The sequence below is a fragment of the Engystomops pustulosus genome, chromosome 4 (genome assembly GCF_040894005.1).
Source record: "Engystomops pustulosus chromosome 4, aEngPut4.maternal, whole genome shotgun sequence".
NCBI lineage: Eukaryota > Metazoa > Chordata > Amphibia > Anura > Leptodactylidae > Engystomops > Engystomops pustulosus.
In genome coordinates, this window is record NC_092414.1 from 14,110,032 (window position 1) to 14,136,354 (window position 26,323).

Below are 26,323 nucleotides of genomic sequence, written 5' to 3' on the forward strand. Positions count from 1 at the left end.
GATTCCAGGAAGGTGATTCAAGAGAATATGCAGGTCTTGGCCACTCAACAGAAGTTTACAGAGTCCGAGTCAAGGATCCTCAGTCTGTCCACCTCCAACCTGGGACTGAGACATTGGTGTGGTTCCCGAGCCTGCATGGGTGTTCAAGGTCAAGACTTACCAGACAATGTGATGTTTATAAATATAGTAAGCAGTACTATATCCTCGAATGCTTAACCCTATGAAAGGCTGTGTCGGACCGTCCATATATGTTAAATCCTGACCGCAGGCTTACGCCTAAAATCAGAGCTCTGTACTTGTGTGGCCTCAGTAAAACGCAGATCACACTGCATATGTTTTGCAATAAACTGCAGGCAGTTCACCCAAAGTGCATTTTATATTTCGCACCTCCAGGGTATTAGTGTGCGTAGACCTTCTGGAGGCTGTGTGCTACTAACCAGCCCCAGCCTATATCCCCACTCGGTCCATAGCCGAGGTCCAGGACCGGATCCCTACATTATCATACCCCCCAACCAGATCCAGGACCGGATCCCTACATTATCAGACCCCAAACCAGACCCAGGACCAGACCCTTCTATTATCAGACCCCAAACCAGACCCAGGACCAGACCCTTCTATTATCAGACCCCAAACCAGACCCAGGAGCAGACCCTTCAATTATCAGACCCCAAACCAGACCCAGGACCAGACCCCTCCATCATCATACCCCCAAACCAGACCCCTACATTATCATACCCCAAACCAGACCCAGGACCAGACCCTTCTATTATCAGACCCCAAACCAGATCCAGGACCAGACCCCTCCATGATCAGACCCCAAACCAGACCCAGGAGCAGACCCCTCCATCATCAGACCCCAAACCAGACCCAGGAGCAGACCCTTCTATTATCAGACCCCAAACCAGACCCAGGACCAGACCCTTCTATTATCAGACCCCTACATTACCACAACCCATAATCCCCCTTCCTATTAACTGTCAAACCCCAAACCCGACCCAATTATAATCAGACCCCAAACAAGACCTGCATCATTTTACAAGTTGATGTTAGAAGGGAGGAGGCCATGGATAACGGATATAAGAAGATTCCCACAGTCCTGGTCCCTGGATCTGTGAGCAATGTCCCTGGTTTATCAGGATGGATTCTGCTGGGAGACTGAGCACCGGATGTCGTGTTATCTTATCGTTTCCCCTCATTATAACAATGAGCTTTATGTTTTCACAGCGCCGAGGCCCGTGGACTTCTCTGCATTATGTAGTGACCCCTTGTGGCCACAGAAGGATCTCCGCTCTCTGTGACATCTGAGCCTGGAGGAGTTTCCATCCTTAGTATCTCCCTGCATTGTTTATAGCAAACGGATTGTAAAATTAGGATTTATTTGCACACGTGGATGTGTCCTCACACTGCTGTGCTCTCAGCTCTCTGCAACCTCACTCCTCTGCTCTGAATGAAAGCTGCAGCGGGCTTCTGGTTAAGTACTACAGCAGGGGGGAGGGGCTATGGAGTAGCTGAAGCCACCGGGTACTGCTTCCGGTACATAGGTTGTAACTGTATGTAAAGCTCGGTGCCTTCGGGAAAGACCAGACCCAATCAACGGTATCCCATTAGTGGGGCCGATCTAGATATGTCATTCAGGAGTCTGGGAAAGCGGAGTGATAAACAATATGCTGCACAATAGTTCCACAGGTCTATCCACACAACTTTCTGACAATCCAGGGGACATGTTCTTGCATTATTATGCACTACTCAGGGTACTGGGAAAGCTGAATGACATCCAACATGGCTACCAATAGCTTCCACAGGGGTTGCAACAGATGAGTTGTATTTTTAGTAATGCTTTGCTTTGTATCAGGCCCTGTATCACTGAATGTCTAGATCAGTGTTCCATTCAGGAATCTGGAAAAGCTGAGTAATAACCTAAATTGGCAACCAATAACTCTCCAAAGTTGTTAACACACAGCTCTCTGAAGATCCTGAGCTGTAACACTTTTCTTACATATAAGGGATATACTGGTAGTACTGTACTACCAGACAAGAAGAATCATTCAGGGGACAGGGAAAGCTGAGTGATAACAACCGTCTCATCATTCCAGCACATACAGTTATTACAACCTATCTTTCCTAGTACCCCACACATAGTATAATCCCCCTTATCCCCCTCACACATAGTATAATCCCCCTTATTCCCCCCACACATAGTATAATCCCCTTATTCCCCCTCACACATAGTATAATCCCCCTTATTCCCCTCACACATAGTATAATCCCCCTTATCCCCCTCACACATAGTATAATCCCCTTTATCCCCCTCACACATAGTATAATCCCCCTTATCCCCCTCACACATAGTATAATCCCCCCTCACACATAGTATAATCCCCCTTATTCCCCCACACACATAGTATAATCCCCTTTATCCCCCACACACATAGTATAATCCCCTTTATCCCCCTCACACATAGTATAATCCCCCTTATTCCCCCCACACATAGTATAATCCCCTTATTCCCCCTCACACATAGTATAATCCCCCTTATTCCCCTCACACATAGTTTAATCCCCCTTACACATAGTATAATCCCCCTTATCCCCCTCACACATAGTATAATCCCCCTTATCCCCCACACACATAGTATAATCCCCCTTATCCCCCACACACATAGTATAATCCCCCTTATCCCCCACGCACATAGTATAATCCCCCTTATCCCCCACACACATAGTATAATCCCCCTTATCCCCCCCACACATAGTATAATCCCCCTTATCCCCCCCACACAGATAGTATAATCCCCTTTATCCCCCCCACACATAGTATAATCCCCCTCATTCCCCACACACATAGTATAATCCCCCTTACCCCCCACACACATAGTATAATCCCCCTCATTCCCCACACACATAGTATAATCCCCCTTATCCCCCCCACACATAGTATAATCCCCCACACATAGTATAATCCCCTTTATCCCCCACACACATAGTATAATCCCCCTCATTCCCCCCACACATAGTATAATCCCCCTCATTCCCCCCACACATAGTATAATCCCCCTTACCCCACACACATAGTATAATCCCCCTCATTCCCCCCACACATAGTATAATCCCCTTTAGGCCTGATTATTAATATACTGCTGCCCCCATGTGGAGTAACACCCCCAGCATTGTGCACTGCTCCCCTCATTATCCCCATACAGTGTGATATTTCCTTAGAGACCCCCCAGGAAATAATCTCCCCCATCCTGCGGCATGTATCTACTACCATCTACAAGTAGAGCAATCCTCGTATTACCGCACAATATGAACACCTCCCTCTCTGACGCCCCCTCCGCATCACGTGACCACCCATGCTGACGTCACACTAGGACAACTAGCCGTTGCCTGGTAACCCTTGTCACCGCCGTCGTCGAGTTTGACAGCCCCGCACATGCGCAGTGTAGAGATCCGGTCTAGTGGGGATCACTTCCGGGTTAGGAGGGCTGCATGTGAGGCTGTGGAGAGGTCACCAGGGGAACAGTGCTTGGAGTGTGTTACTGCGGCAGGTGAGTGCTCAGGTAATGGGTGTCATATACACTGGCTGGGGCGGTGACAGGTGCCATCACATCTCTGCAGTGACTAATGGGTTAAGCAGTCATTTGGGAAAGGGGATGTAGGGGGTGGAAATAAAAAGATTAACCCCTTAATGACCAGTGAGGCGGTTTATCAATGTTGCAGTCAGACAATTCTGTATTTTTATCTTTATGCAAATGAGCTCTTTAGTGCACTGTGGGCGGGGCCTTCTCCGGCAGTGCACCTGTTTACTTCTTTCTCCCCACATATTTGTGTGGCATGGTTCACACGTATGGGAAGGGCTTACGTGGCTTTGCAAACGTTGCGTTCGAAAGTCACAGCGTGTTCGCTTCTATAACGCCGGGCTCATTCAGATGCCCGCGATTGTGGTCACGATATGGCCGCATAAGTCTATGGCTCCCGGTCATAGAGCGGTTAGTCTCACTCAGTGTCTCGCCACATCGCGACCAAGGCAGGGAGCTGCGCCGCAAAGAGTATAGGACATGTCTCGTCCTTCCATGGAGGGAAGAGGAGTGCTCGCCCTGGATCTGGGAGCACACATCCGCCCTGAGGGTGCGTTCACACAATGCATTGCGTTCCGTTTTTTTATGCGTTTTTTGACTCATTCCAAAGGCTTCAGCCTTGATCGCATGCTGAGGTTACATGGGGGCACATTTACTGAGCCCGCGGTCACACGTACCGCTAGGCGTCCGTTCATAACACGACGCTAGCGCACAGGGGGCGGCCCTCGGCCCGAACGCACATGTGTTTCCAGGGAAACGAATGCGATTGATAAGCCGAAGGCATGCAATTCTCTGGAAACGCATGTGCATTCGGGTCGAGGACCGCCCCCTGTGCACTAGCGTCGCGTTATGTGTGTACGTGTGACCGCGGCTTTACCCGGTCCAGTCGCAATCCCGCGGTGCGTTGTCCGACGAGGATTCGGGTCTGCCGGGATTCACTAAGGTTGTGCGCCGATGCGCCACAATCCAATCGTGTGTGCCAAAATCCCTGGGCGCAAAACGGAAATATTTGGGAAAACCCGACGAAAGTGCGGCGTTCGGACCCTTAGTAAATGAGCCCCATTGTGTTTTAGCAGATGCAGTGGAAACGCAAGGTAACCTCAGCATGTAATCAAGGCTGAAGCCTTTGGAATGCGTCAAACTCATTACAAAAACGTGACGCAACGCATCGTGTAAATGCACCCTGAGGGTGAAGACACACATGGCGTTTTTGGGCCGTTTTTGGGCCGTTTTTACTAAGTGCGTTTTCAGATAGTTAAAAACGCATGCGTTTTTTGAAAACGCATGCGTTTTTGTCCGTTTTTCCTTAATTGCGCAATGAAAACCGGACAAAAAACGCATGCGTTTTTAAAAAACAGATGTGTTTTTTAACGCATGCGTTTTTAACGATCTGAAAACGCACTTAGTAAAAACGGCCCAAAAACGCCATGTGTGTCTTCACCCTGAGGGTGTTATCAGACGATCTTTTTAAAATTGAATTTGAAATGGAATCAAAGGCATGGGGGCGGTGCCACAGCCAATCGCCTTCTATGCAAACGCATGCGATCAGCAACCAGGGTGTCTTGCATTTAGACTATACATGACATCCGGTGCTGGTTGCTTTTGCATAGAAATGCGCTTAAAAATGGATTCTATCATCTGACAGCACCCTGAGGGCGCTCCCACACAGGCGTTCATGGACCGTTTTTTTGGGCGGACTGAAAACGCATGCGTTTTTGCATGTAAACGTTGTGTACCGACGCACGATAGGAAATGTTTCAGGGTGCATTCACATGTTGCGTTTTCAAAGCAGTTTTGAAATGCATTGTGCAAAACTTCATGTTGGTGAAATCTAATATGCTTTCATAGGATGTGATTTGTAAGAAAATTTGTATGGAAAACACTTTTTTGTTTTAAAAAATTTTGCTAATTATGCTATTGAGCCAGAAAGGCTCCTGGAGGTGTTAACAGAGCCCCACCGCACTGCAGATTCACAGGCTGTTACACTGTCTCCCTTAACACTTCCCGCTTCTCGCTCCACTTGATGCAATTTCGCAAAGTGGGAGGAGGGAGTTTCTCCTGCACAGTGTAACAGCCTGCTTATCTGCAGCACAGAGGGGCTCTGGTAAATAATAATCTGATAATTAAGGAGAGGGAGCGCCTTCCTTCTCCTCTCCACGAAAATGCTGCTGTCAGCAGCATGTGAATGGTTAAACGTCTCCAATCGGTGTTCATGCTGACCCCGGCTGTCACTGTCAGCCGCTCCTGTGGTGATTGCCGGATGTGACTGTCCGTTCTAAGGGTGATGCCACACATGGCGTTTTGAAACCGTTTTTGGTCCGTTTTTAAGCAATCCGATAAAAAACGCATCCGTTTTTTAAAAACACATGCGGTTTTTGAAAACGTGTCCGTTTTTGACAGGTTTTCCGAATTTGCGCAATAAAAACCGAACAAAAACTGATGCGTTTTTTCTGTTCAATAAACTTTATTAAAAGTAATTAGTGTCAACATACATAGACTTGTCATTGAGTCACAGTAAGATTTCAGAATATAAGCTTTCAAGGCATATACACACATAACTTTGGCTTGTCCAGCATTACATTCGCAATACAAAATGAATTCCGCACTTCTCAAGACGATAGTTATACCTAGATAATACTTGTCTCCTTTAGTGCAATGAGCAAGGAAACTGGAGAGAAAGTCTATGTTACTAAACATTATTAACAACTCGAACCACACTAAACACTTACGACGTGGGGAACCATAGGAAAACACATAGCGGTATACAGAGGGGAAGGGGGTATAGATAGGGAGGGGAAAACACACCGGGAAAGAGGGAATGGTAAGAAGAAAAGGGAAAATTTCTCACTCAGGCCATGCATCCTCCACCTGCTTCTATCCAAGTGGCAAATTCTGCCGAACTGCGGAAGTCGATCCATGGGGACCAGACTCTGGTGTATTTTTCCATCTGAGAGTCCGCCAGTCCCTCCACGGCTCTCATCTCCTCCATTCTCATAATATGATTTAAGGCTTCCGCCCACTGGGCCCTTGAGGGACTTGCACTTGATTTCCATAGTCTGGGAATAATCTGTCGAGTGGCGGCAATGCAGTGTCTCAGAAAGCCTTTCTTTATCACAGAGATAGAGCCAGGGATCATAGATAATAGCCCGATCTCTGGGATCGGTACAACCGAGTCCGACCATAATTTATTGTAAAGTGCAAAGACCGCCTCCCACAGACCACTCACCCCAGGGCAAGACCACCAGATATGTAACATGGAGCCACGTTCCCTGGCACATCTCCAACATACATCAGACACCTCCGGGAACATCTTATGCAGCCTCTCCGGAGTTCGGTACCATCTGGCGACGATTTTAAAGTTAGTCTCCTGTATTTGTGACGAGACAGAGAGTTTGTGAGTTAAGACAGACGCCTTATCCCAATCCTCTTCAGTAAATGTTTTGTTCAGCGCCTGTTCCCAAGCTTGTCTGTATGGGACTGGCGTATTTTTAGTCCTCTCTCTCACCAGCCACCCATAGACCATAGATATTAGATGCCTAGGAGGTTCTTTATTCGTAAAAATTTGTTCTATGAATGTTAGTTCCCTTTTAAGGGATTGTGTGTGCCCCAGGGATTGTAGGAAGCTGCTCAATTGATTAGCCATAAACCATCTGCTGCCTCTCATTTCAGCGGGGAACCACCCTTCCAGAGAATGTATGTCGCGGCCTTTTAGTGCGTGTCGTACTTGTACTACCCCGTTTAATGGTAGACCGAATATTTCAGGGTTCATATCTCGTAGGGGACACCTAGCATCTAAAAATATTGGAGACATGGGGCCCGGGATGGATGTCAGTTTATGTCGTTTCCTCATTCTGTCCCAACTGCCTAGCAGTATCCTATATAGGGGTGTGCAGGGAGAGGATGTGTCACGGTCTATCGGGGAAAGCCAGAGGGATGCCATCAGAGGCGGCAAGTTCAAAGAAGCCTCCAGCGTCACCCAAAGCTTGGAAGAGGAATTCAAGGCTGCGTCTATTATGCAAGTCAGCATAGAGGCCTCATGGTATAGACCCAAGTCCGGCAAGCACGCCCCTCCCATCTCTTTAGGCCTAGTAAGTAAAGTGTGGGCCATCCGAGGTCTAGAGGAATCCCATATAAAACCCGAGATCACCCTTTTAAGTCTAATAAGGAAGGAAGGGGCTATTTGGAGGGGTATAGTTTGGAAGAAATAGAGTATTTTCGGCAGGATATCCATTTTAATTACACTAATCCTTCCGAACCATGAGAGCGGAAGGCGCTTCCAGGCAAGTAGCTCCTTCTCTAGTGACCCCAGAAGGGGCTGATAGTTAACCTGAAAGAGGCAAGATAAATCCGTCGGGATTTTTATCCCCAGATACGTGATGACTTTTTCGGCCCATCGAAAGGGGAACTCCTTCTTAATATCTCCCACCACATTGTCAGGCAGGTTTACGTTGAGCAGTTCGGACTTCGTGAGGTTTACTTTAAAGTTAGAAAGTTCAGAAAAGATTTTAAACTCAGCCATTACTGACGGAAGCGTTGTGCGTGGTTGGGTGATAAATAATAATAAATCATCCGCGAATATGGCCATTTTATGACGGAGTCCTCCCAACTTAAGGCCCTTGATAGATTTATTAGTTCTAATGGCGTTTGCCAATGATTCCATCACTAAGATGTAGAGCAGTGGTGATAAGGGGCACCCCTGGCGGGTTCCGTTGCTTATGGCAAACGGAGTAGTAAGATCCCCATTCACCCTGACCATCGCCGTCGGGTTCTGGTATAGGGCCATTATACGAGCTAGCATGAGGGGGCCAAGACCTATCTGCCTGAGTGTCTGTTCCATGAAGTTCCAACTTACTCTGTCAAATGCCTTTTCGGCATCAACAGAGAGCAGGCACATGGGGATCTTCTGCCTTTGGGCAGCGTTCATCAATGACACTGTTTTGATAGTATTGTCCCTGGCTTCTCTGCCTGGGACAAACCCCACCTGCTCCTTATGTATAAGACCTGGAATTAATGTTTGCAGGCGTTGCGCCAATAATTTAGAGTATATTTTAATATCTATGTTTATGAGAGAGATGGGTCTGAAATTGGCACACAGGGTGACATCCTTCCCGGGTTTTGGAATCACAGATATATGCGCCATTAGGGATTGCTTTGGGAAAATAGCCCCCTTAGCTATCGCATTGTAGGAGGAGAGGAGGGGTTCAATTATATCCATTTTCAGCGTTTTGTAGAAGCGCGGAGAAAAGCCGTCCGGTCCCGGACTCTTTCCCACTTTCAATTCCTTAATCACCTGAGCAAGTTCCTCAGATGTGAACTCATCTTCCAAACCCTGAGCCAACTGCTGTGATATACGTTTTGGGGCATATTTGGACAAGTATGCATCTATGGCCTCCCTTTTGTCCGCATCTTCCTGCATTGGTAAATTATATAGGGATTCATAAAATTTCCTAAATTCCTCCAAAATTCCAGACGGGTTGAAAATCGTGCCATTAGTTGGCGAATTAATAGACATAACCCTTGAAGATAGGAGTCTGGGGTGCAGGGCCCTAGATAACCACTTGCCACATTTGTTGCCATACTCAAAGAAGCCAAATTTTAGGCGATCCCTTGCGCATAGGGTTTTCTGGTCCAATATTTGCAAGATTTGTTGCCTAACTGAGGATAATTCTGCTCTCAGAGCATCAGACCTCTGAACTTTATTTGCAGACTCCAGAGAAGCCAGAGTAGCTAGTAGGGATCTAAGTTTGGACGCATTTTGCCGCTTAATTCTAGCCCCGTGTGACATAAAAATTCTGCGAAGTTCGCATTTTAGCCCCTCCCACATGAGCGGAGCATTATTGTAATCAATAGGGTTGCCATTCTTAAAACGCTCTATAGCCTCCTTGACCTCAGCCGAGCACAGGGCATCTTTTAATAGATGATCGTTAAAGGGAACCCGTCACCACTATTTTCACAAATACAGCTAGTGACAGGTTCCTATAGAGCTCTAATAACTATCTGACACCCTGCTTGTAGCTAAAAATTATGCCCCTGAGATTCCCATATATTCAACTTTATAGTTTTATCTGGTAACTAAGCATGGCTACATGTAGTCCAGGTGGGCGTGGCCTCCTCGGGCTGAATCCAGCAGCTCCTCCCCATCCCTATCTCTGTATGCTGCTATAATGTCATGTGACCAGGGTGACATCATCGCAGGTCCTATAGCTTTTGTAGCATTAGGAGCTGTACACTAAGCATATATGTCATGAAATCACAGCATATTTTATCACATGAAATCACAGCAGGCGGCATGGAGAGGAGTAGAAGTCCATGGAGGCTGCTGTGATGGTTTTATGTGGTCAGATATGTACATGGGGTATAGTTTTCATATTAAGTAGCTCAAGGACCTTTGATGATGTCACCCTGGTCACATGACATTAGGCCACGCCCCCGTGGACTAGCTCCAAAACTGCATAGATACCAGGCAAGATTATAACTCTGATTTTATGGGGATCTGAGGGGAACAATTTTTAGCTAAAAGCAGGGTGTCAGATAGTTATTAGAGCTCTATGGGAACCTGCCACTACCTGTATTTGTGAAAATAGTGGTGACGGGTTCCCTTTAAGCCGCCAGGAGAATGTCTTCCTCCTTTGAGGATAAGGTCTTATAGCACCCATTACCGGCGCGTGGTCAGACCAGATTATGGAATCGATAGAGCAAGTAGGGCTGAGATCAAGGAGGGCATGAGAGATCAGGAGTGTGTCAATACGGCTATACGTGTTATGCACACTAGAGTAGTGACTATAGTCCCTTTGTGCCGGGTGCAGTATCCTCCAGAGATCCACTAAATTTAGTTTAGCTAACTCCTGCCTTAGTCTACGGGTGGCTGCAAATGAGATTGAGGACTTACCTTCAGATGTGTCAAGGTCTGGATCAAGTGGTACGTTCAAATCGCCGCCAAGAATGATGTCCGAGCCTCCAGCAAAGCACGCCAAATCTTCCAGGAGATGGATACCGTATGCAATTTGTCCTACATTAGGGAAGTAGACATTAGCCAGAGTATAAATAGAGCCTGCGACAGAAATTTTTAGGAAGAGAAATCTGCCTTCCTGATCCACCCTGGAATCCAAGATCTGCGGAGAGAAGGAGGAGTGAAATGCCACAGAGACCCCTTTGGACTTCTGTACTGGGTTTGGTGCATGGAACCAAGTATTATAAAATTTATTGCGACACGAGGGTACACAGGAGGTCTTAAAATGAGTTTCTTGAAACATGACTATTTGCACACGTTTTTTATGGAATCCATAAAGGATTTGCCCTCTTTTTCCTGGGCTATTCAGGCCCCTAGCATTAAATGTGGCGAAAGATAAATTAGTCATTCTAAGCTAACGGTAGGGTCGTCTGTACACGGCCTAAGCAAGAGAAAGATAGACTAATAATTAAAAGGGGGGGATAGGAAGACAGGGACTAGATGTTACTTACAAGACGAACAAAGACAGACCGGGGTTTCACAAATAATATAACTACCAACAAATAAGAACTTCTGGATTCCCTAGTTCCCAGTCAATAGACCAGGTGTTAGACCAGGGTAACTCGTATTCTATACTATGCTACACTACAGTGTTATACACTAGGCAACACTATATGTCGCCAACCCTACTTGGGAACTTAGGCAAAAACTTTTGACGGTCGTGCATTAGCACCGGACCCTATGAAAAAAAAGAACACACGGCCTCTCAGGCCAGATATAAAGGCAGCAGGCATTTGTTTCAGCAAATCCAAGTTTGCATTTTAAACCATCTCCCTATTAGCGATACAACCAGGGATATCTACAAAAGCGTTAAGCTAACAATATTTCTCTAGAACTTCAACTACATGCTTAGCTCAAGGTTTCAGGGTTGACCCGCAAAGGTAGCACTTCTGGATCTCTTGGAGTCTCGCTGTTGTTTCGGCGGGACCTTGTTCCATTGTTCCCTTGGAGGGGACACCGGCAAAGAGGCCGGACGCGGCCAGTCTGGCAGGGACACCATCGGGAGTTCAAAAGTTCCTAGGAAACCAGGCAAATCTCCTAGACGTCTGAAAGATGCACTCTTCCCATCCTTTTTGGCCAGCAGTTGAAAGGGATATCCCCATCTATATAAGATGTTGCGATCTCTTAGCAATTGCAGTAAAGGCTTGAGAGCTTTTCTGAGGAATAACGTACGTCGAGCAAGATCTGGCAAGATCAGTAGAGGCGAGTCCCCATGTTGCAGTCCACCAGAGTCCCTGGCATGTTGTAAGATTCGTTCTTTATCCTTATAAAAATGAATACGGCAGATGACATCTCGTACACGTTTAGGATCTGAGGACCGCGGGCCAAGAGTACGGTGGATCCTATCTATTTCGATCTTTTTGTTAGGAGGCATTTGTAGCAAATTGCCAAAGAATTTTTGGGCCCAATTCTCCAGCTGTGATGGCAGGATCTCTTCCGAGAGGCCCCTTATTCTCAAATTATTTCGTCTATGACGATTTTCTATATCATCAAGATGGTCCATGATATCTGCAATTTGAGACGAATGTTGTGCAATAACCTCTTTATGAGAATGAATAACGTCACGCAGACCTTCCTGATGTTCCTCCAATTCTAGGACCCTGTGCCCCACATGCTTAATCTCCGATTTAATATCCTCCATATCCTTCTTATGTGAGGCCTCCATCTTTCCTAGGAGAGTCTGTAGATCTTCTCTGGTAGGGAGCGCCATTATGTGTGACTTCCAGTCCCACTCATCATGCGTGGACCGTGGTGGTGTGGATGTCTCCTGCCATAGTCCCATGCCGCCAGCAGCAAGGGAATTGAGCGGGGAAACGGGGCTATGAGCTGAAGCCCAGCAAGGAGAGGCCCCCAATGAGGCAGACTGAGCCCCAGGGCTTGATTGAGAGAGCCCATGCTGGTTCTTTTGAGAGGTGTTGATATGGGCACCTGTTATCCCTCCTGCAACAGTTGGAGAAGGGGGGGTTGCATTTACTTGCTGGGGACTGTAATGTCCAGGGGAGCTCCCTGGTGACCTGTCAGGCCTCCTCTCTTCTGGCGGAGCCGCCATGTCGGCCCACGTGGCATGTTCACGGTGAGCTGGGGCCTCCACCATCACGGCCCGATCCCCTGCGCCTACCTTGGCCGGGGCAGACTGCGCTGCCTCCCTCTGTGCGCCCTTCACCTTTCCTCCTTCCCTCGGCACTGTAGCTGTTGCGGCTGCTGGCTGTGACAGCTTCCTGCTCTCCTGCGGAGCTGGGGCAGTAGCGCTGGAGTGTTCTGTGCCGGCGGCCATCTTGGCTGTTGCGTGCTTGCTGGTGACAGAGCCGACCGGCTCAAAGAATGTGGCCACGCTCCCACTTTCCTTTCGGGATCGGGATCTCCCGGCGCTCCTGCCTCCCCTGCCCACCATCATGTCACCGGTCAGTGTCTTTGGATGCCTGCTGCTCTATTTCTGCGGGTCTCGGAGCGGAGCACTGCAGTTGAGCGTCCTATCCCGCCATTAGCTAGCCACGCCCCCTCACTGATGCGTTTTTTAATGGACTGCTTAAAAACGGACCAAAAACGGTTTCAAAACGCCATGTGTGGCATCATCCTAATACTGCTCGCTGACACCTTGTACAGTTGCATCAATCTCTGCAGCAAAGGGTTAAAAGGATTATCCCAACTTTTAAGGTTATCTCCTTGCCACAGGATAGGGGATAGCAAGTTGAATCGGTGGGATGAGGGTTTTAATACTCATAAGAACGGGACCCCAGGCAATCTAGAGAATGGGGGTCCTGTTCTCATTATTGTGTTGAGCGACAGGTCCTGATGCTATATTAAGTAGCATGGGAGCGTTGGAAATTTCTGAGCATAGAATTGGGGTATATCCAGCTTCTCATAGACTGTGAATTGGAGTGCTGGAGATACCTGAGTGCTGTGCTCAGCAATTTCTGACACTCCCATATTATTAAATGGAGCTCCATCTGCCTCTCCACAGTGAGAATGGGACCTTTGTCCTCCAGACTGCATGGAGGTCCTGTTCCAGGGATCAGACATGACAAGAGCAACAGACACATCCTCTTGCTGCCACTCTACTCCAAAACTGATGCCACACATGGTGTTTTGAACAGTTTTTGGTCCGTTTTTAAGCAGTCCGTTAAAAAAGCATGCGTTTTTCGAAAACACATCCGCTTTTGACAGGTTTTACCAATTATCTTAATTAAAACTGGTCAAAAACGGAGTGCTTAAAGGAAACCTACCACTTGAAGTGGCAGGTTTCCGATGGCAATACCGGGCACCAGCTCAGGGTGAGCTGGTGCCGGAGCTTATTTTAGTTAGTGTTTTAAACCGCGGTATCGCGGTTTAAAACACTTTTTAAACTTTATAGCCGGCGCAGGCAGGTATGCGCGCGGCTACATAGGAAGTGAATGAGAGCCGCGTGCACGGTAAGCGCCGAGTGCGTACCTGCCTGCGCCGGCTATACAGTTTAAAAAGTGTTTTAAACCGCGATACCGCGGTTTAAAACACTAACTAAAATAAGCTCCGGCACCAGCTCACCCCGAGCTGGTGCCCGGTATTGCCATCGGAAACCTGCCACTTCAAGTGGTAGGTTTCCTTTAAAAACGGACCAAAAACAGGTTCAAAATGCCACGTGTGGCATCCCATTTTTGTACGTAGGGATGCTTTTCTCGTGGTCCATGAGGGGTCCCAGCAGTCGGACCCTCACTGATCCTATTATTATCCCCTATGGATAGGGGGATAACAAAAAAACTTTGGACAACCCCTTTAAAGGGTTCTTCTATGACCAACATATTGACCTATGTGGCTTAATCCACTGGGTGTGATTAGGGGCCCCTTTTACGTTAACGAGGGCCTCATTATTATACTACTGTGAAACTAAACCTGCCCTGTGGTTGAGCTGCAATACTAGGCCCGACCATAATATAGTGTGTGGTGCTGTGATCGGTTAGCTTTTATCTGATCACTGCGGTATATATTTACACTTGACTTGAAATATCCCTTTAAGATCCATGCGCCAATCTGGTCATTATTGTATTATTGCAAATAATAATAGATAATGAATAGAATTCCAGTACCTCAGTAATCACTGACATTCATGGCCTTCATTCCTGTCAGAGGTGGCTTCCCTGTCCCCCGCCCTCGTCTGTGTGACTTTAATAGTCTATGACAGTGACTTTACAGGTCTCATCGTTTAATAAATGTCAATTTTTGCTCAATTTTGACGTGACGTGTAAATCCCATCCCGGGCACCGCCTGTGTCTACCTCATGGCTGTCCTGCTGAGGCGAAATTTGAGAGATTAGTGACAGATTTACAGAATATTCCTGTCAGAGTTTTAGTTAAAGGCTCATTTTTATAGTTTAAAGCCGTGTCTGATATTAAAGGGGTTTTTATCTTTTATCCATAGAAGGTATTATAGAAATATCCCTTTAAGAGCCCATATCTAGGTCTACTTGGAAGAGGCCTAGGTTGTTTTACCTCAGTAGTTGTGAGCTAAACAAAATGGCCGCCGTTACGGCTCTCAAGATGGTGGTTGCTCTACTTTTGTCTGGATTCTGAAAGGAAAATGCACAGATATAGGAATGTTTTAGGTACAAGAAGCCAAATTTTGAGCAAAAATCTTCACAAAATTGGAATTGCATAGTCACCTTCTAATGATGAAGGGCATCCCACCTCAGAGATTTACTAGAAATGTTTGGTAGGTGAGGAAATCGCTTTTAAGATTCCTGTGTGACTGCCATTGAAGTGAATAGGCAGTGCTGCAGATGTTGGGTGAAATTAGAGAGATTAGTGACAGATTTACAGAATATTCCTGTCAGAGTTTTAGTTAAAGGCTTGTTTTTATAGTTTGAAGCTGTGTCTGATAGTAAAGGGGTTTTTATCTTTTATCCACAGAAGGTATTATTGAAATATCCCTTTAAGAGCCCACATCTAGGCTTTTTAGGTCTACTTGGAAGAGGCTTAGGTTGTTTTACCTCAGTAGTTGTTAGCTAAACAAAATGGCCGCCGTTATGGCTCTCAAGATGGTGGTTGCTCTACATTAGTCTGGATTCTGAATGGAAAATGCGCAGATATAGGGATATCGGGAATGTTTTAGGTACAAGAATCCAAATTTTGAGCAAAAATCTTCACAAAATTGGAATTGCATAGTGACCTTCTAATGGTGAGGGGGATCCCACCTCAGAGATTTACTAGAAATGTTTGGTAGGTATGTCTGCTATATCTAAGATGGCGGACAGTAGTCAAGATGGCATCCGAAACCAGTGCGATCTCCTTATCAGTGAGGAACTCGCTTTTAAGATTCCTGTGTGACTGCCATTGAAGTGAATAGGCAGTGCTGCAGATGTTTGTTGTTAGATGCTGAGGCCCACCTTTGCGCTGGATGTGTGTCCTCACACTGCTGTGCTTTGTTACACTTTCCACCTTGAAATGCCCCCTTGCTCTTGAGTAAAAGATTTGGCATGCGTCTTTTTGTAATCTACAACAGAAACTCAAGAGCAAAGGGGAAAGTCTGTTGAGTTGCTCAATGCAAAGAGCGCAGCAGTGTGAGGACAAGCTCCCTGAAAATACAATCCTGGAATATGAATCCATACATCACAATCCTGCTGCTATTAACAACATACACAAAGGTACCATTAGACATCTCTCCAGGGACTGTACCTAAGACAGTGCAGTGGAGGCGTATTCTCACACTGCTGTGCTCAATTCCGAGCGCTCAGAGCACAGCAGTGTGAGACAACGCCTCCTCTGCACTTGGAGAAACTGCAATCCTGGAATATAAATGATTTTTTTTTTTTTTTTACATTCCTATCGCTACTAACAAGATACACAAAGGTCTGATTACACTTCTCTCCAGAGACAATAGCCAACACTGTGTATAGCTCAGTGCAGAGAGCTAATAACACAGCAGTGTGAGGACACATCACACACTAGAAATGTGGAATATTAAACCATTTGTCACAGTCCTACTGCTACTAACAACATACTTAAAGGTATGATATCTCCAGGAACAATACCTTACGCAGGATGAAGTGAGCACAGAGCACAGCAGTGTGAGGATATTAACCATTTCATAGATAATTGAATAGAAATCCATTACTCCACTGACTCAATCCTCTTAGTATATCAATGTGTTCTGAATCTGTTGATGGCGTCTCTTTTGGTTTTGTAGACCCAGCCTCCCCCCCGCCATGTCTTCCCTGTCCAGCTACGCCATCCGCATGTCTCGCCTCAGCGCCAGGATCTTCGGGGAGGTGGTGAGACCGACCAACACTTACTCCATGAAGGTGGTGAAGCTGTTCAGCGAGCAGCCCCTGGCCAAGAGGAAGGGGGTCTACGACTGGTACCCACCACACAACGTCTACACACCGCTCATGCGCAATCTAAGATTCCTCGGCCTGTACAGGTAGGTACACGGTGCCCACCTACGAAGACACCAGTATAGTAGATAGCACATAGTGCTGAGCCCATTTACAGCTTTTACTGTGCGCTCCAAATGACACCTTTACTTTATTCTTTTGCTCAGCAAGATGGCAGGAACACCAAATTATTCAGGTTTTATTAGGTTTTTCTTTAAAAAATGAAAACATTTTGTACAAATTTTTTTTTATAGAGACCAATACTTTTTCCATACTTCGCTGTACAGCGCTGTATAAGGTGTCACTTTTTGCGGCCATTTTTATTAGTTGCAAAATGGCAAAAAGTGTCGTTTGGGACATTTGGCCGTAGTTTTTCTGTCATGGGGTTCTCCGGCGGGGAACAACCGTTTTTACATTTTGATAGATCAGGACCTTGATAGATGGGACCCGGCGATACCTAACATGTTAATGGTTTTTATTGTTTATTTTTATACCAGTTCTAGGGAAAGGGTTTGATTAAAATTTTTAGGGTGTTTTTTTTTTTTAAATTTTCTTTTTTTTTGCTATTTTGTAGACCCCCTAGGGAAGTGATGGCAAACCTTTTAGAGGCTGAGTGCCCAAACTACAACAAGGACCCGCTTATTTATGGCAAAGTGCCAACACAGAAATGTAATTTGTGATTTATACTCCCTTCTCTGTCACAGTTTTCATTGATACCAGCCCCTGAGGACACCAATAATGCAGAAAATAGTCCCAGGTAGAGCTGTCACTTTAAAATACCTCTGTGCCCAGCAAGTCCTGGGCTGTCTGGGACTGCAGGAAGATACCTGGAGTCCTCTCTGGTGATGGCCTGAGTGCCCACAGAAAGGGCTCCGAGTGCCACCTCTGGCACCAGTGCCATAGGTTAGCCATCACTGCCCTAGGGTACTTTAACACTAGGAAGTCTGAGTGCTCCTACCATATATTAAAGCAGTGGTCGGGAACCTATGGCACCTACCCCCCAACGCAGATTTCACCAAATGGAACTCAAGGTCACTTGTAGTCCCAGGAAGCCCAGGACCCTAGTAGGAAGCTACAATGTTAATCCAACCTTCTCCTTCTTTTTACTGTATTGGTGTCCTCCGGTGCCAATACGCTTTAAACCTGTGACTGAGCAGGGAGTAATAAGTTACTGCCTAAATTGTTGCATTTGCACTTTGCAAAAATAATATGGGTTTTGGTTGTAGTTTGGGCACTGGGTAACTAAAAGGTTTTCATTGTCCTAGAGTATTGCAGTATATGGAGAATTTGCTATAGATCCATAACAGCCTGCCTCTGGCACACTGTTACAGATCCTACCAAATGACAAGCCCTAGAGTCTCATTCCCTATAAAAGAAGTCCAAAGTCATTTGACAATGAGAAGAGAAGAGTCATGTTTTACCTGAGATGAGTCACTTTTAGAGGCTTCAGACGTCCCTATCTACAGTTTTTTTTAGCACCTAGAAACCTGCTCCTGGTGTCATATGAAAGATAGGAAAAATAGTCTGTTAACCCTTGCAGGGATGAGCACGAGGACTTCAAAGAAGAGATGAAGCGTCTGCGGCGACTGCGTGGTAAAGGAACACCCAAGAAGGGAGAAGGCAAGAGAGCGAAGAAGAAGTGATGGAAGCTGCAGGGACTGGCGCCAGGGACAGTATTCACAGCGAGCGCTGCTGCCTGTATATAGTCATAGAGTGACCCCCCGAGGGGGCAATGTACAGATGTCACATCACACAGAAGGTTTCCATTCACAAATAAAGAGATCTGCCATGTTTGATGCTGTCTGTCACTATACAGTTCTTCATTCACTGATAAACAGTCCAACTGTCCCGGGACCCTCCCTGATCACAGGAATGGAAATCCTGCATAGGGTTGGAGGACATTGCTGCTACATAGAGGGCAGTATTATAGTAGTTATATTCTTGTACATAGGGGGCAGTATTATAGTAGTTATATTCCTGTACATAGGGAGCAGTATTATAGTAGTTATATTCTTGTACATAGGGGGCAGTATTATAGTAGTTATATTCCTGTACATAGGGGGCAGTATTATAGTAGTTATATCCTTGTACATAGGGGGCAGTATTATAGTAGTTATATTCTTGTACATAGGGGGCAGTATTATAGTAGTTATATCCTTGTACATAGGGGGCAGTATTATAGTAGTTATATCCTTGTACATAGGGGGCAGTATTATAGTAGTTATATCCTTGTACATAGGGGGCAGTATTATAGTAGTTATATTCTTGTACATAGGGGGCAGTATTATAGTAGTTATATCCTTGTACATAGGGGGCAGTATTATAGTAGTTATATTCTTGTACATAGGGGGCAGTATTATAGTAGTTATATTCTTGTACATAGGGGCAGTATTATAGTAGTTATATTCCTGTACATAGGGGGCAGTATTATAGTAGTTATATCCTTGTACATAGGGGGCAGTATTATAGTAGTTATATTCTTGTACATAGGGGGCAGTATTATAGTAGTTATATTCTTGTACATAGGGGCAGTATTATAGTAGTTATATTCCTGTACATAGGGGGCAGTATTATAGTAGTTATATCCTTGTACATAGGGGGCAGTATTATAGTAGTTATATCCTTGTACATAGGGGGCAGTATTATAGTAGTTATATCCTTGTACATAGGGGGCAGTATTATAGTAGTTATATTCTTGTACATAGGGGGCAGTATTATAGTAGTTATATCCTTGTACATAGGGGGCAGTATTATAGTAGTTATATCCTTGTACATAGGGGGCAGTATTATAGTAGTTATATTCTTGTACATAGGGGGCAGTATTATAGTAGTTATATTCTTGTACATAGGGGCAGTATTATAGTAGTTATATTCTTGTACATAGGGGCAGTATTATAGTAGTTATATTCATGTACATAGGGGGGCAGTATTATAGTAGTTATATTCATGTACATAGGGGGCAGTATTATAGTAGTTATATTCCTGTACATAGGAGGCAGTATTATAGTAGTTATATTCATGTACATAGGGGGCAGTATTATAGTAGTTATATTCCTGTACATAGGGGCAGTATTATAGTAGGTATATTCCTGTACATAGGGGGCAGTATTATAGTTATATTCTTGTACATAGGGGGCAGTATTATAGTTATATTCTTGTACATAGGGGGCAGTATTATAGTTATATTCTTGTACATAGGGGGCAGTATTATAGTAGTTATATTCCTGTACATAGGGAGCAGTATTATAGTAGTTATATTCTTGTACATAGGGGGCAGTATTATAGTAGTTATATCCTTGTACATAGGGGGCAGTATTATAGTAGTTATATTCCTGTACATAGGGAGCAGTATTATAGTAGTTATATTCCTGTACATAGGGAGCAGTATTATAGTAGTTATATTCCTGTACATAGGGGGCAGTATTATAGTAGTTATATTCCTGTACATAGGGGGCAGTATTATAGTAGTTATATTCCTGTACATAGGGGCAGTATTATAGTAGTTATATTCTTGTACATAAGGGGCAGTATTATAGTAGTTATATTCTTGTACATAGGGGGCAGTATTATAGTAGTTATATTCTTGTACATAGGGAGCAGTATTATAGTAGTTATATTCTTGTACATAGGGGAAGTATTATAGTAGTTATATTCTTGTACATAGGGAGCAGTATTATAGTAGTTATATTCTTGTACATAGGGGCAGTATTATAGTAGTTATATTCCTGTACATAGGGGGCAGTATTATAGTAGTTATATTCTTGTACATAGTGGGCAGTATTATAGTAGTTATATTCTTGTACATAGGGGGCAGTATTATAGTAGTTACATTCCTGTACATAGGGGGCAGTATTATAGTAGTTATATTCCTGTACATAGGGGGCAGTATTATAGTAGTTATATTCCTGTACATAGGGGGCAGTATTATAGTAGTTATATTCCTGTACATAAGGGGCAGTATTATAGTAGTTATATTCTTGTACATAGGGGGCAGTATTATAGTAGTTATATTCCTGTACATAGGGAGCAGTATTATAGTAGTTATATTCTTGTACATAGGGGGCAGTATTATAGTAGTTATATTCCTGTACATAGGGGGCAGTATTATAGTAGTTATATCCTTGTACATAGGGGGCAGTATTATAGTAGTTATATTCTTGTACATAGGGGGCAGTATTATAGTAGTTATATCCTTGTACATAGGGGGCAGTATTATAGTAGTTATATCCTTGTACATAGGGGGCAGTATTATAGTAGTTATATCCTTGTACATAGGGGGCAGTATTATAGTAGTTATATTCTTGTACATAGGGGGCAGTATTATAGTAGTTATATCCTTGTACATAGGGGGCAGTATTATAGTAGTTATATTCTTGTACATAGGGGGCAGTATTATAGTAGTTATATTCTTGTACATAGGGGCAGTATTATAGTAGTTATATTCCTGTACATAGGGGGCAGTATTATAGTAGTTATATCCTTGTACATAGGGGGCAGTATTATAGTAGTTATATTCTTGTACATAGGGGGCAGTATTATAGTAGTTATATTCTTGTACATAGGGGCAGTATTATAGTAGTTATATTCCTGTACATAGGGGGCAGTATTATAGTAGTTATATCCTTGTACATAGGGGGCAGTATTATAGTAGTTATATCCTTGTACATAGGGGGCAGTATTATAGTAGTTATATCCTTGTACATAGGGGGCAGTATTATAGTAGTTATATTCTTGTACATAGGGGGCAGTATTATAGTAGTTATATCCTTGTACATAGGGGGCAGTATTATAGTAGTTATATCCTTGTACATAGGGGGCAGTATTATAGTAGTTATATTCTTGTACATAGGGGGCAGTATTATAGTAGTTATATTCTTGTACATAGGGGCAGTATTATAGTAGTTATATTCTTGTACATAGGGGCAGTATTATAGTAGTTATATTCATGTACATAGGGGGGCAGTATTATAGTAGTTATATTCATGTACATAGGGGGCAGTATTATAGTAGTTATATTCCTGTACATAGGAGGCAGTATTATAGTAGTTATATTCATGTACATAGGGGGCAGTATTATAGTAGTTATATTCCTGTACATAGGGGCAGTATTATAGTAGGTATATTCCTGTACATAGGGGGCAGTATTATAGTTATATTCTTGTACATAGGGGGCAGTATTATAGTTATATTCTTGTACATAGGGGGCAGTATTATAGTTATATTCTTGTACATAGGGGGCAGTATTATAGTAGTTATATTCCTGTACATAGGGAGCAGTATTATAGTAGTTATATTCTTGTACATAGGGGGCAGTATTATAGTAGTTATATCCTTGTACATAGGGGGCAGTATTATAGTAGTTATATTCCTGTACATAGGGAGCAGTATTATAGTAGGTATATTCCTGTACATAGGGAGCAGTATTATAGTAGTTATATTCCTGTACATAGGGGGCAGTATTATAGTAGTTATATTCCTGTACATAGGGGGCAGTATTATAGTAGTTATATTCCTGTACATAGGGGCAGTATTATAGTAGTTATATTCTTGTACATAAGGGGCAGTATTATAGTAGTTATATTCTTGTACATAGGGGGCAGTATTATAGTAGTTATATTCTTGTACATAGGGAGCAGTATTATAGTAGTTATATTCTTGTACATAGGGGAAGTATTATAGTAGTTATATTCTTGTACATAGGGAGCAGTATTATAGTAGTTATATTCTTGTACATAGGGGCAGTATTATAGTAGTTATATTCCTGTACATAGGGGGCAGTATTATAGTAGTTATATTCTTGTACATAGTGGGCAGTATTATAGTAGTTATATTCTTGTACATAGGGGGCAGTATTATAGTAGTTACATTCCTGTACATAGGGGGCAGTATTATAGTAGTTATATTCCTGTACATAGGGGGCAGTATTATAGTAGTTATATTCCTGTACATAGGGGGCAGTATTATAGTAGTTATATTCCTGTACATAAGGGGCAGTATTATAGTAGTTATATTCTTGTACATAGGGGGCAGTATTATAGTAGTTATATTCTTGTACATAGGGGGCAGTATTATAGTAGTTATATTCCTGTACATAGGGGGCAGTATTATAGTAGTTATATTCCTGTACATAGGAGGCAGTATTATAGTAGTTATATTCCTGTACATAGGGGGCAGTATTATAGTAGTTATATTCCTGTACATAGGGGCAGTATTATAGTAGTTATATTCTTGTACATAGTGGGCAGTATTATAGTAGTTATATTCCTGTACATAGGGGGCAGTATTATAGTAGTTATATTCTTGTACATAGTGGGCAGTATTATAGTAGTTATATTCTTGTACATAGGGGGCAGTATTATAGTAGTTACATTCCTGTACATAGGGGGCAGTATTATAGTAGTTATATTCCTGTACATAGGGGGCAGTATTATAGTAGTTATATTCTTGTACATAGGAGGCAGTATTATAGTAGTTATATTCCTGTACATAGGGGGCAGTATTATAGTAGTTATATTCTTGTACATAGGGGGCAGTATTATAGTAGTTATATTCCTGTACATAGGGGGCAGTATTATAGTAGTTATATTCTTGTACACAAGGGGCAGTATTATAGTAGTTATATTCTTGTACATAGGGGGCAGTATTATAGTAGTTATATTCCTGTACATAGTGGGCAGTATTATAGTAGTTATATTCTTGTACATAGGGGGCAGTATTATAGTAGTTATATTCTTGTACATAGGGGGCAGTATTATAGCAGTTATATTCCTGTACATAGGGGGCAGTATTATAGTAGTTATATTCTTGTACATAGGGGGCAGTATTATAGTAGTTATATTCCTGTACATAGGGGGCAGTATTATAGTAGTTATATTCTTGTACATAGGGGCAGTATTATAGTAGTTATATCCTTGTACATAGGGGGCAGTATTATAGTAGTTATATTCTTGTACATAGGGGGCAGTAGTATAGTAGTTATATTCCTGTACATAGGGGGCAGTATTATTGTACCATTACCATAGGCAGTAGAACACAATGTATATGTGGCAGTATGACATCTCTCTGTACTGCTTTCTGTCCTCGGTTTATCTGTGGAATCCTTTCATTCCCTGTATCAGTCAGAAAGTGAAGAGGATAAATGTGACGTCACGGCCGCAGGGTACAATGACGTCAGAGCCGCAGCGGGGACGCGCTCTCTGCACCTGAGCAGGGGGAGGGACCAGCGAGTGAGGGTTCCCCTTTGCGTGACGTCACTAACACCTCTCTGGTCCCGCCCATCTCCCCTCCAATTGGTATAAAGGCGTCGAGAACGCGTACGCCGCCGGCTGGCCCCGCCCCTCGGGTGACGCACTGCACAGCTGGGCCGCTTGTCTTTCGTGCTCGCTCCCGCGGCTCCCGATCACTTCAAGATGGCGGCGCTAAGCGGGGGATCGGCCGAGGGGCCCTCACTGCTCAACGGGGACCTGGAGTCCGAGGCCGGGAGCCTGAGCGGAGCCGGGGAGATGTCAGCGGCTGGGGGTTACCCGGAGGAGGTGAGGGGCAGCAATGCAAACCCAGCGGGGACCTGCCTGTCAGATGCTGCACACTGAGGATGTCACTGCACGTCGTGACAGGCGGGTTCCCGGTTACCTGTATGTCGCGATATCCAGCTGTCATCAGTATACGTGTGATCCCGCGTCCCTCCTGAGGGAGCTTTGTCTGTGTCCCCTGCTATCGTGACATTGGTCTATTCTCTGCGTTGTTTTCACCTCCTATCGTGACATCTTAGAGCAGCTGATGACGTATTTATGTCGACATGTCCCGACAGTGCAGCGTCCTGTCATGCTTTGGGATGTGGGGAATGATGATATGTCGTGATTGTATATGATCCAATATATCAGGGGCTGTGCTGTCATGACAGGGACCTAGTGGTGGAAATTGGTGCTGCATTTATGTCACGATAATGATATGTTACCATAGTTACCATCAGGTTACCTGAAACGGTGGCAGTAATGATTGTCATGATATTCTGGTCTGATCACGTGTCTCTGTCATGATATTGTACTAGTCTCTATGTCACGATAACGTGGACCTGATTCTGCACAGAGGTGTCAGTCTAAGCTTGTCATGACATTGTTGATATGTCACAATAATGTGGGTCTTTGTCTATACTTGGGTGCAATCCTGTCTCTACATGTCACGATACTATAAGATTTAGATCTTGCTGTATGTCATGAAAGTGAGGAGTCTACACTGCACCCTGGAGTCCATGTCATGATATTGTAGATATGTCAGGATGTAGATCTGGGTTGTATATGTTCAGTCTAAGCCTGTCCATCCATGTCATGATATTCTGTCCTGATCATGTGTCCGCGTCGTGATATTGTAGTATTCTAACCTGACGCATGTCTAAGCAGCCTCGTCGCGATATTCCCCATGTGTACAATTTAGTGTCGAGTCCTTGTTATAATGTTCAGTCCGTGTTGAATTCAGTCTATCCATGTGTAGCCATGTCGCGATATCCTACATTTTGGGCTAAGCATGGGTGTCACATGTCATGTCATGACATTGTAGATTTGGCTCCAAGTCTTGGTACCCATGTCACGATAATGTGGCTGAGCTATGTATTTTTGGTCTAATCCTGTGTGTACATGTCATGATGATCTAGATATCAGTCTTGCTAGATGTCATGAGAGTGTAGTTTACTTGAGCCCTTGTCATGATAGTTTAGTATTCCACATACATGTCAGGTGTCTCTGCATGTTTTCTTCTAACTGGATGTCATGATAGTGTAGCATAGTGCCTGCTTGTGTCCGTGTCGTGATATGGTGTAGCATAGTGCCTGCTTGTGTCCGTGTCGTGATATGGTGTAGCATAGTGCCTGCTTGTGTCCACGTCGTGATATGGTGTAGCATAGTGCCTGCTTGTGTCCACATCGTGATATGGTGTAGCATAGTGCCTGCTTGTGTCCACGTCGTGATATGGTGTAGCATAGTGCCTGCTTGTGTCCACGTCGTGATATGGTGTAGCATAGTGCCTGCTTGTGTCCACGTCGTGATATGGTGTAGCATAGTGCCTGCTTGTGTCCACGTCGTGATATGGTGTAGCATAGTGCCTGCTTGTGTCCACGTCGTGATATGGTTTCTAACAGTCTATATATTGCCACGTTTTTCTTACTAGGCTTCTGTCTCTGTCACGATAATGTGGACGTTATTATCAACTGTTATGTATACGATCAGTCTAAGCCGTGTCTTTGTATGTCCTGATAGTCTGGAAATTAGTCTCCCTGTATGTCATGATAGAGTAGAGTCTAGACTAAACACTATATCATGATATCTTTAGGCCTTGCACGTGTTCATGTCACGACATAGCAGATTTCAGTCGTGTTGTGATGACCTAGATTTTGAGCAAAGGGTC

General features: G+C 44.3%; 2 protein-coding genes and 1 long non-coding RNA gene across 7 annotated transcripts in view; 2 read left to right on the plus strand and 1 right to left on the minus strand.

Moving 5' to 3' along the window:
• LOC140126107 (uncharacterized) overlaps window positions 1-24,309 on the minus strand; it is a 58,931-nt gene extending 34,622 nt beyond the window's left edge. Inside the window, exons 1-2 of the long non-coding RNA XR_011854752.1 lie at window positions 23,945-24,309; window positions 15,048-15,124 (exon numbers count right to left, since the gene is read on the minus strand). This is a non-coding gene — a long non-coding RNA (uncharacterized lncRNA). The remainder of the gene's footprint in view (window positions 1-15,047; window positions 15,125-23,944) is intronic.
• On the plus strand, window positions 3,423-18,723 carry MRPS33 (mitochondrial ribosomal protein S33). The gene is made up of 3 exons (XM_072145220.1): window positions 3,423-3,545; window positions 16,741-16,974; window positions 18,468-18,723. Exons 2-3 carry the CDS (start codon window positions 16,760-16,762, stop codon window positions 18,568-18,570), a joined length of 318 nt encoding a protein of 105 aa, XP_072001321.1. The 5' UTR covers window positions 3,423-3,545; window positions 16,741-16,759; the 3' UTR covers window positions 18,571-18,723.
• The window catches only part of BRAF (B-Raf proto-oncogene, serine/threonine kinase), a 50,133-nt gene continuing 48,048 nt past the window's right edge, over window positions 24,239-26,323 (plus strand). For 3 of the 5 annotated variants that reach the window (XM_072145213.1, XM_072145215.1, XM_072145217.1), the window contains exon 1: window positions 24,239-24,459. In XM_072145213.1, coding sequence (XP_072001314.1) covers window positions 24,337-24,459 — 123 coding nt within the window. In that variant the 5' untranslated portion in view covers window positions 24,239-24,336. The remainder of the gene's footprint in view (window positions 24,460-26,323) is intronic. The other 2 variants (XM_072145214.1, XM_072145218.1) reach the window with 2 other exon arrangements.

What these genes read in the sequence shown, in the direction of transcription:
- MRPS33 (XM_072145220.1), top strand. Translation starts at nt 16,760, where the DNA reads ATGTCTTCCCTGTCCAGCTACGCCATCCGCATGTCTCGCCTCAGCGCC. An exon ending in AGATTCCTCGGCCTGTACAG is followed by an intron (nt 16,975 to 18,467) that starts GTAGGTACACGG and finishes TAACCCTTGCAG; the next exon opens with GGATGAGCACGAGGACTTCA.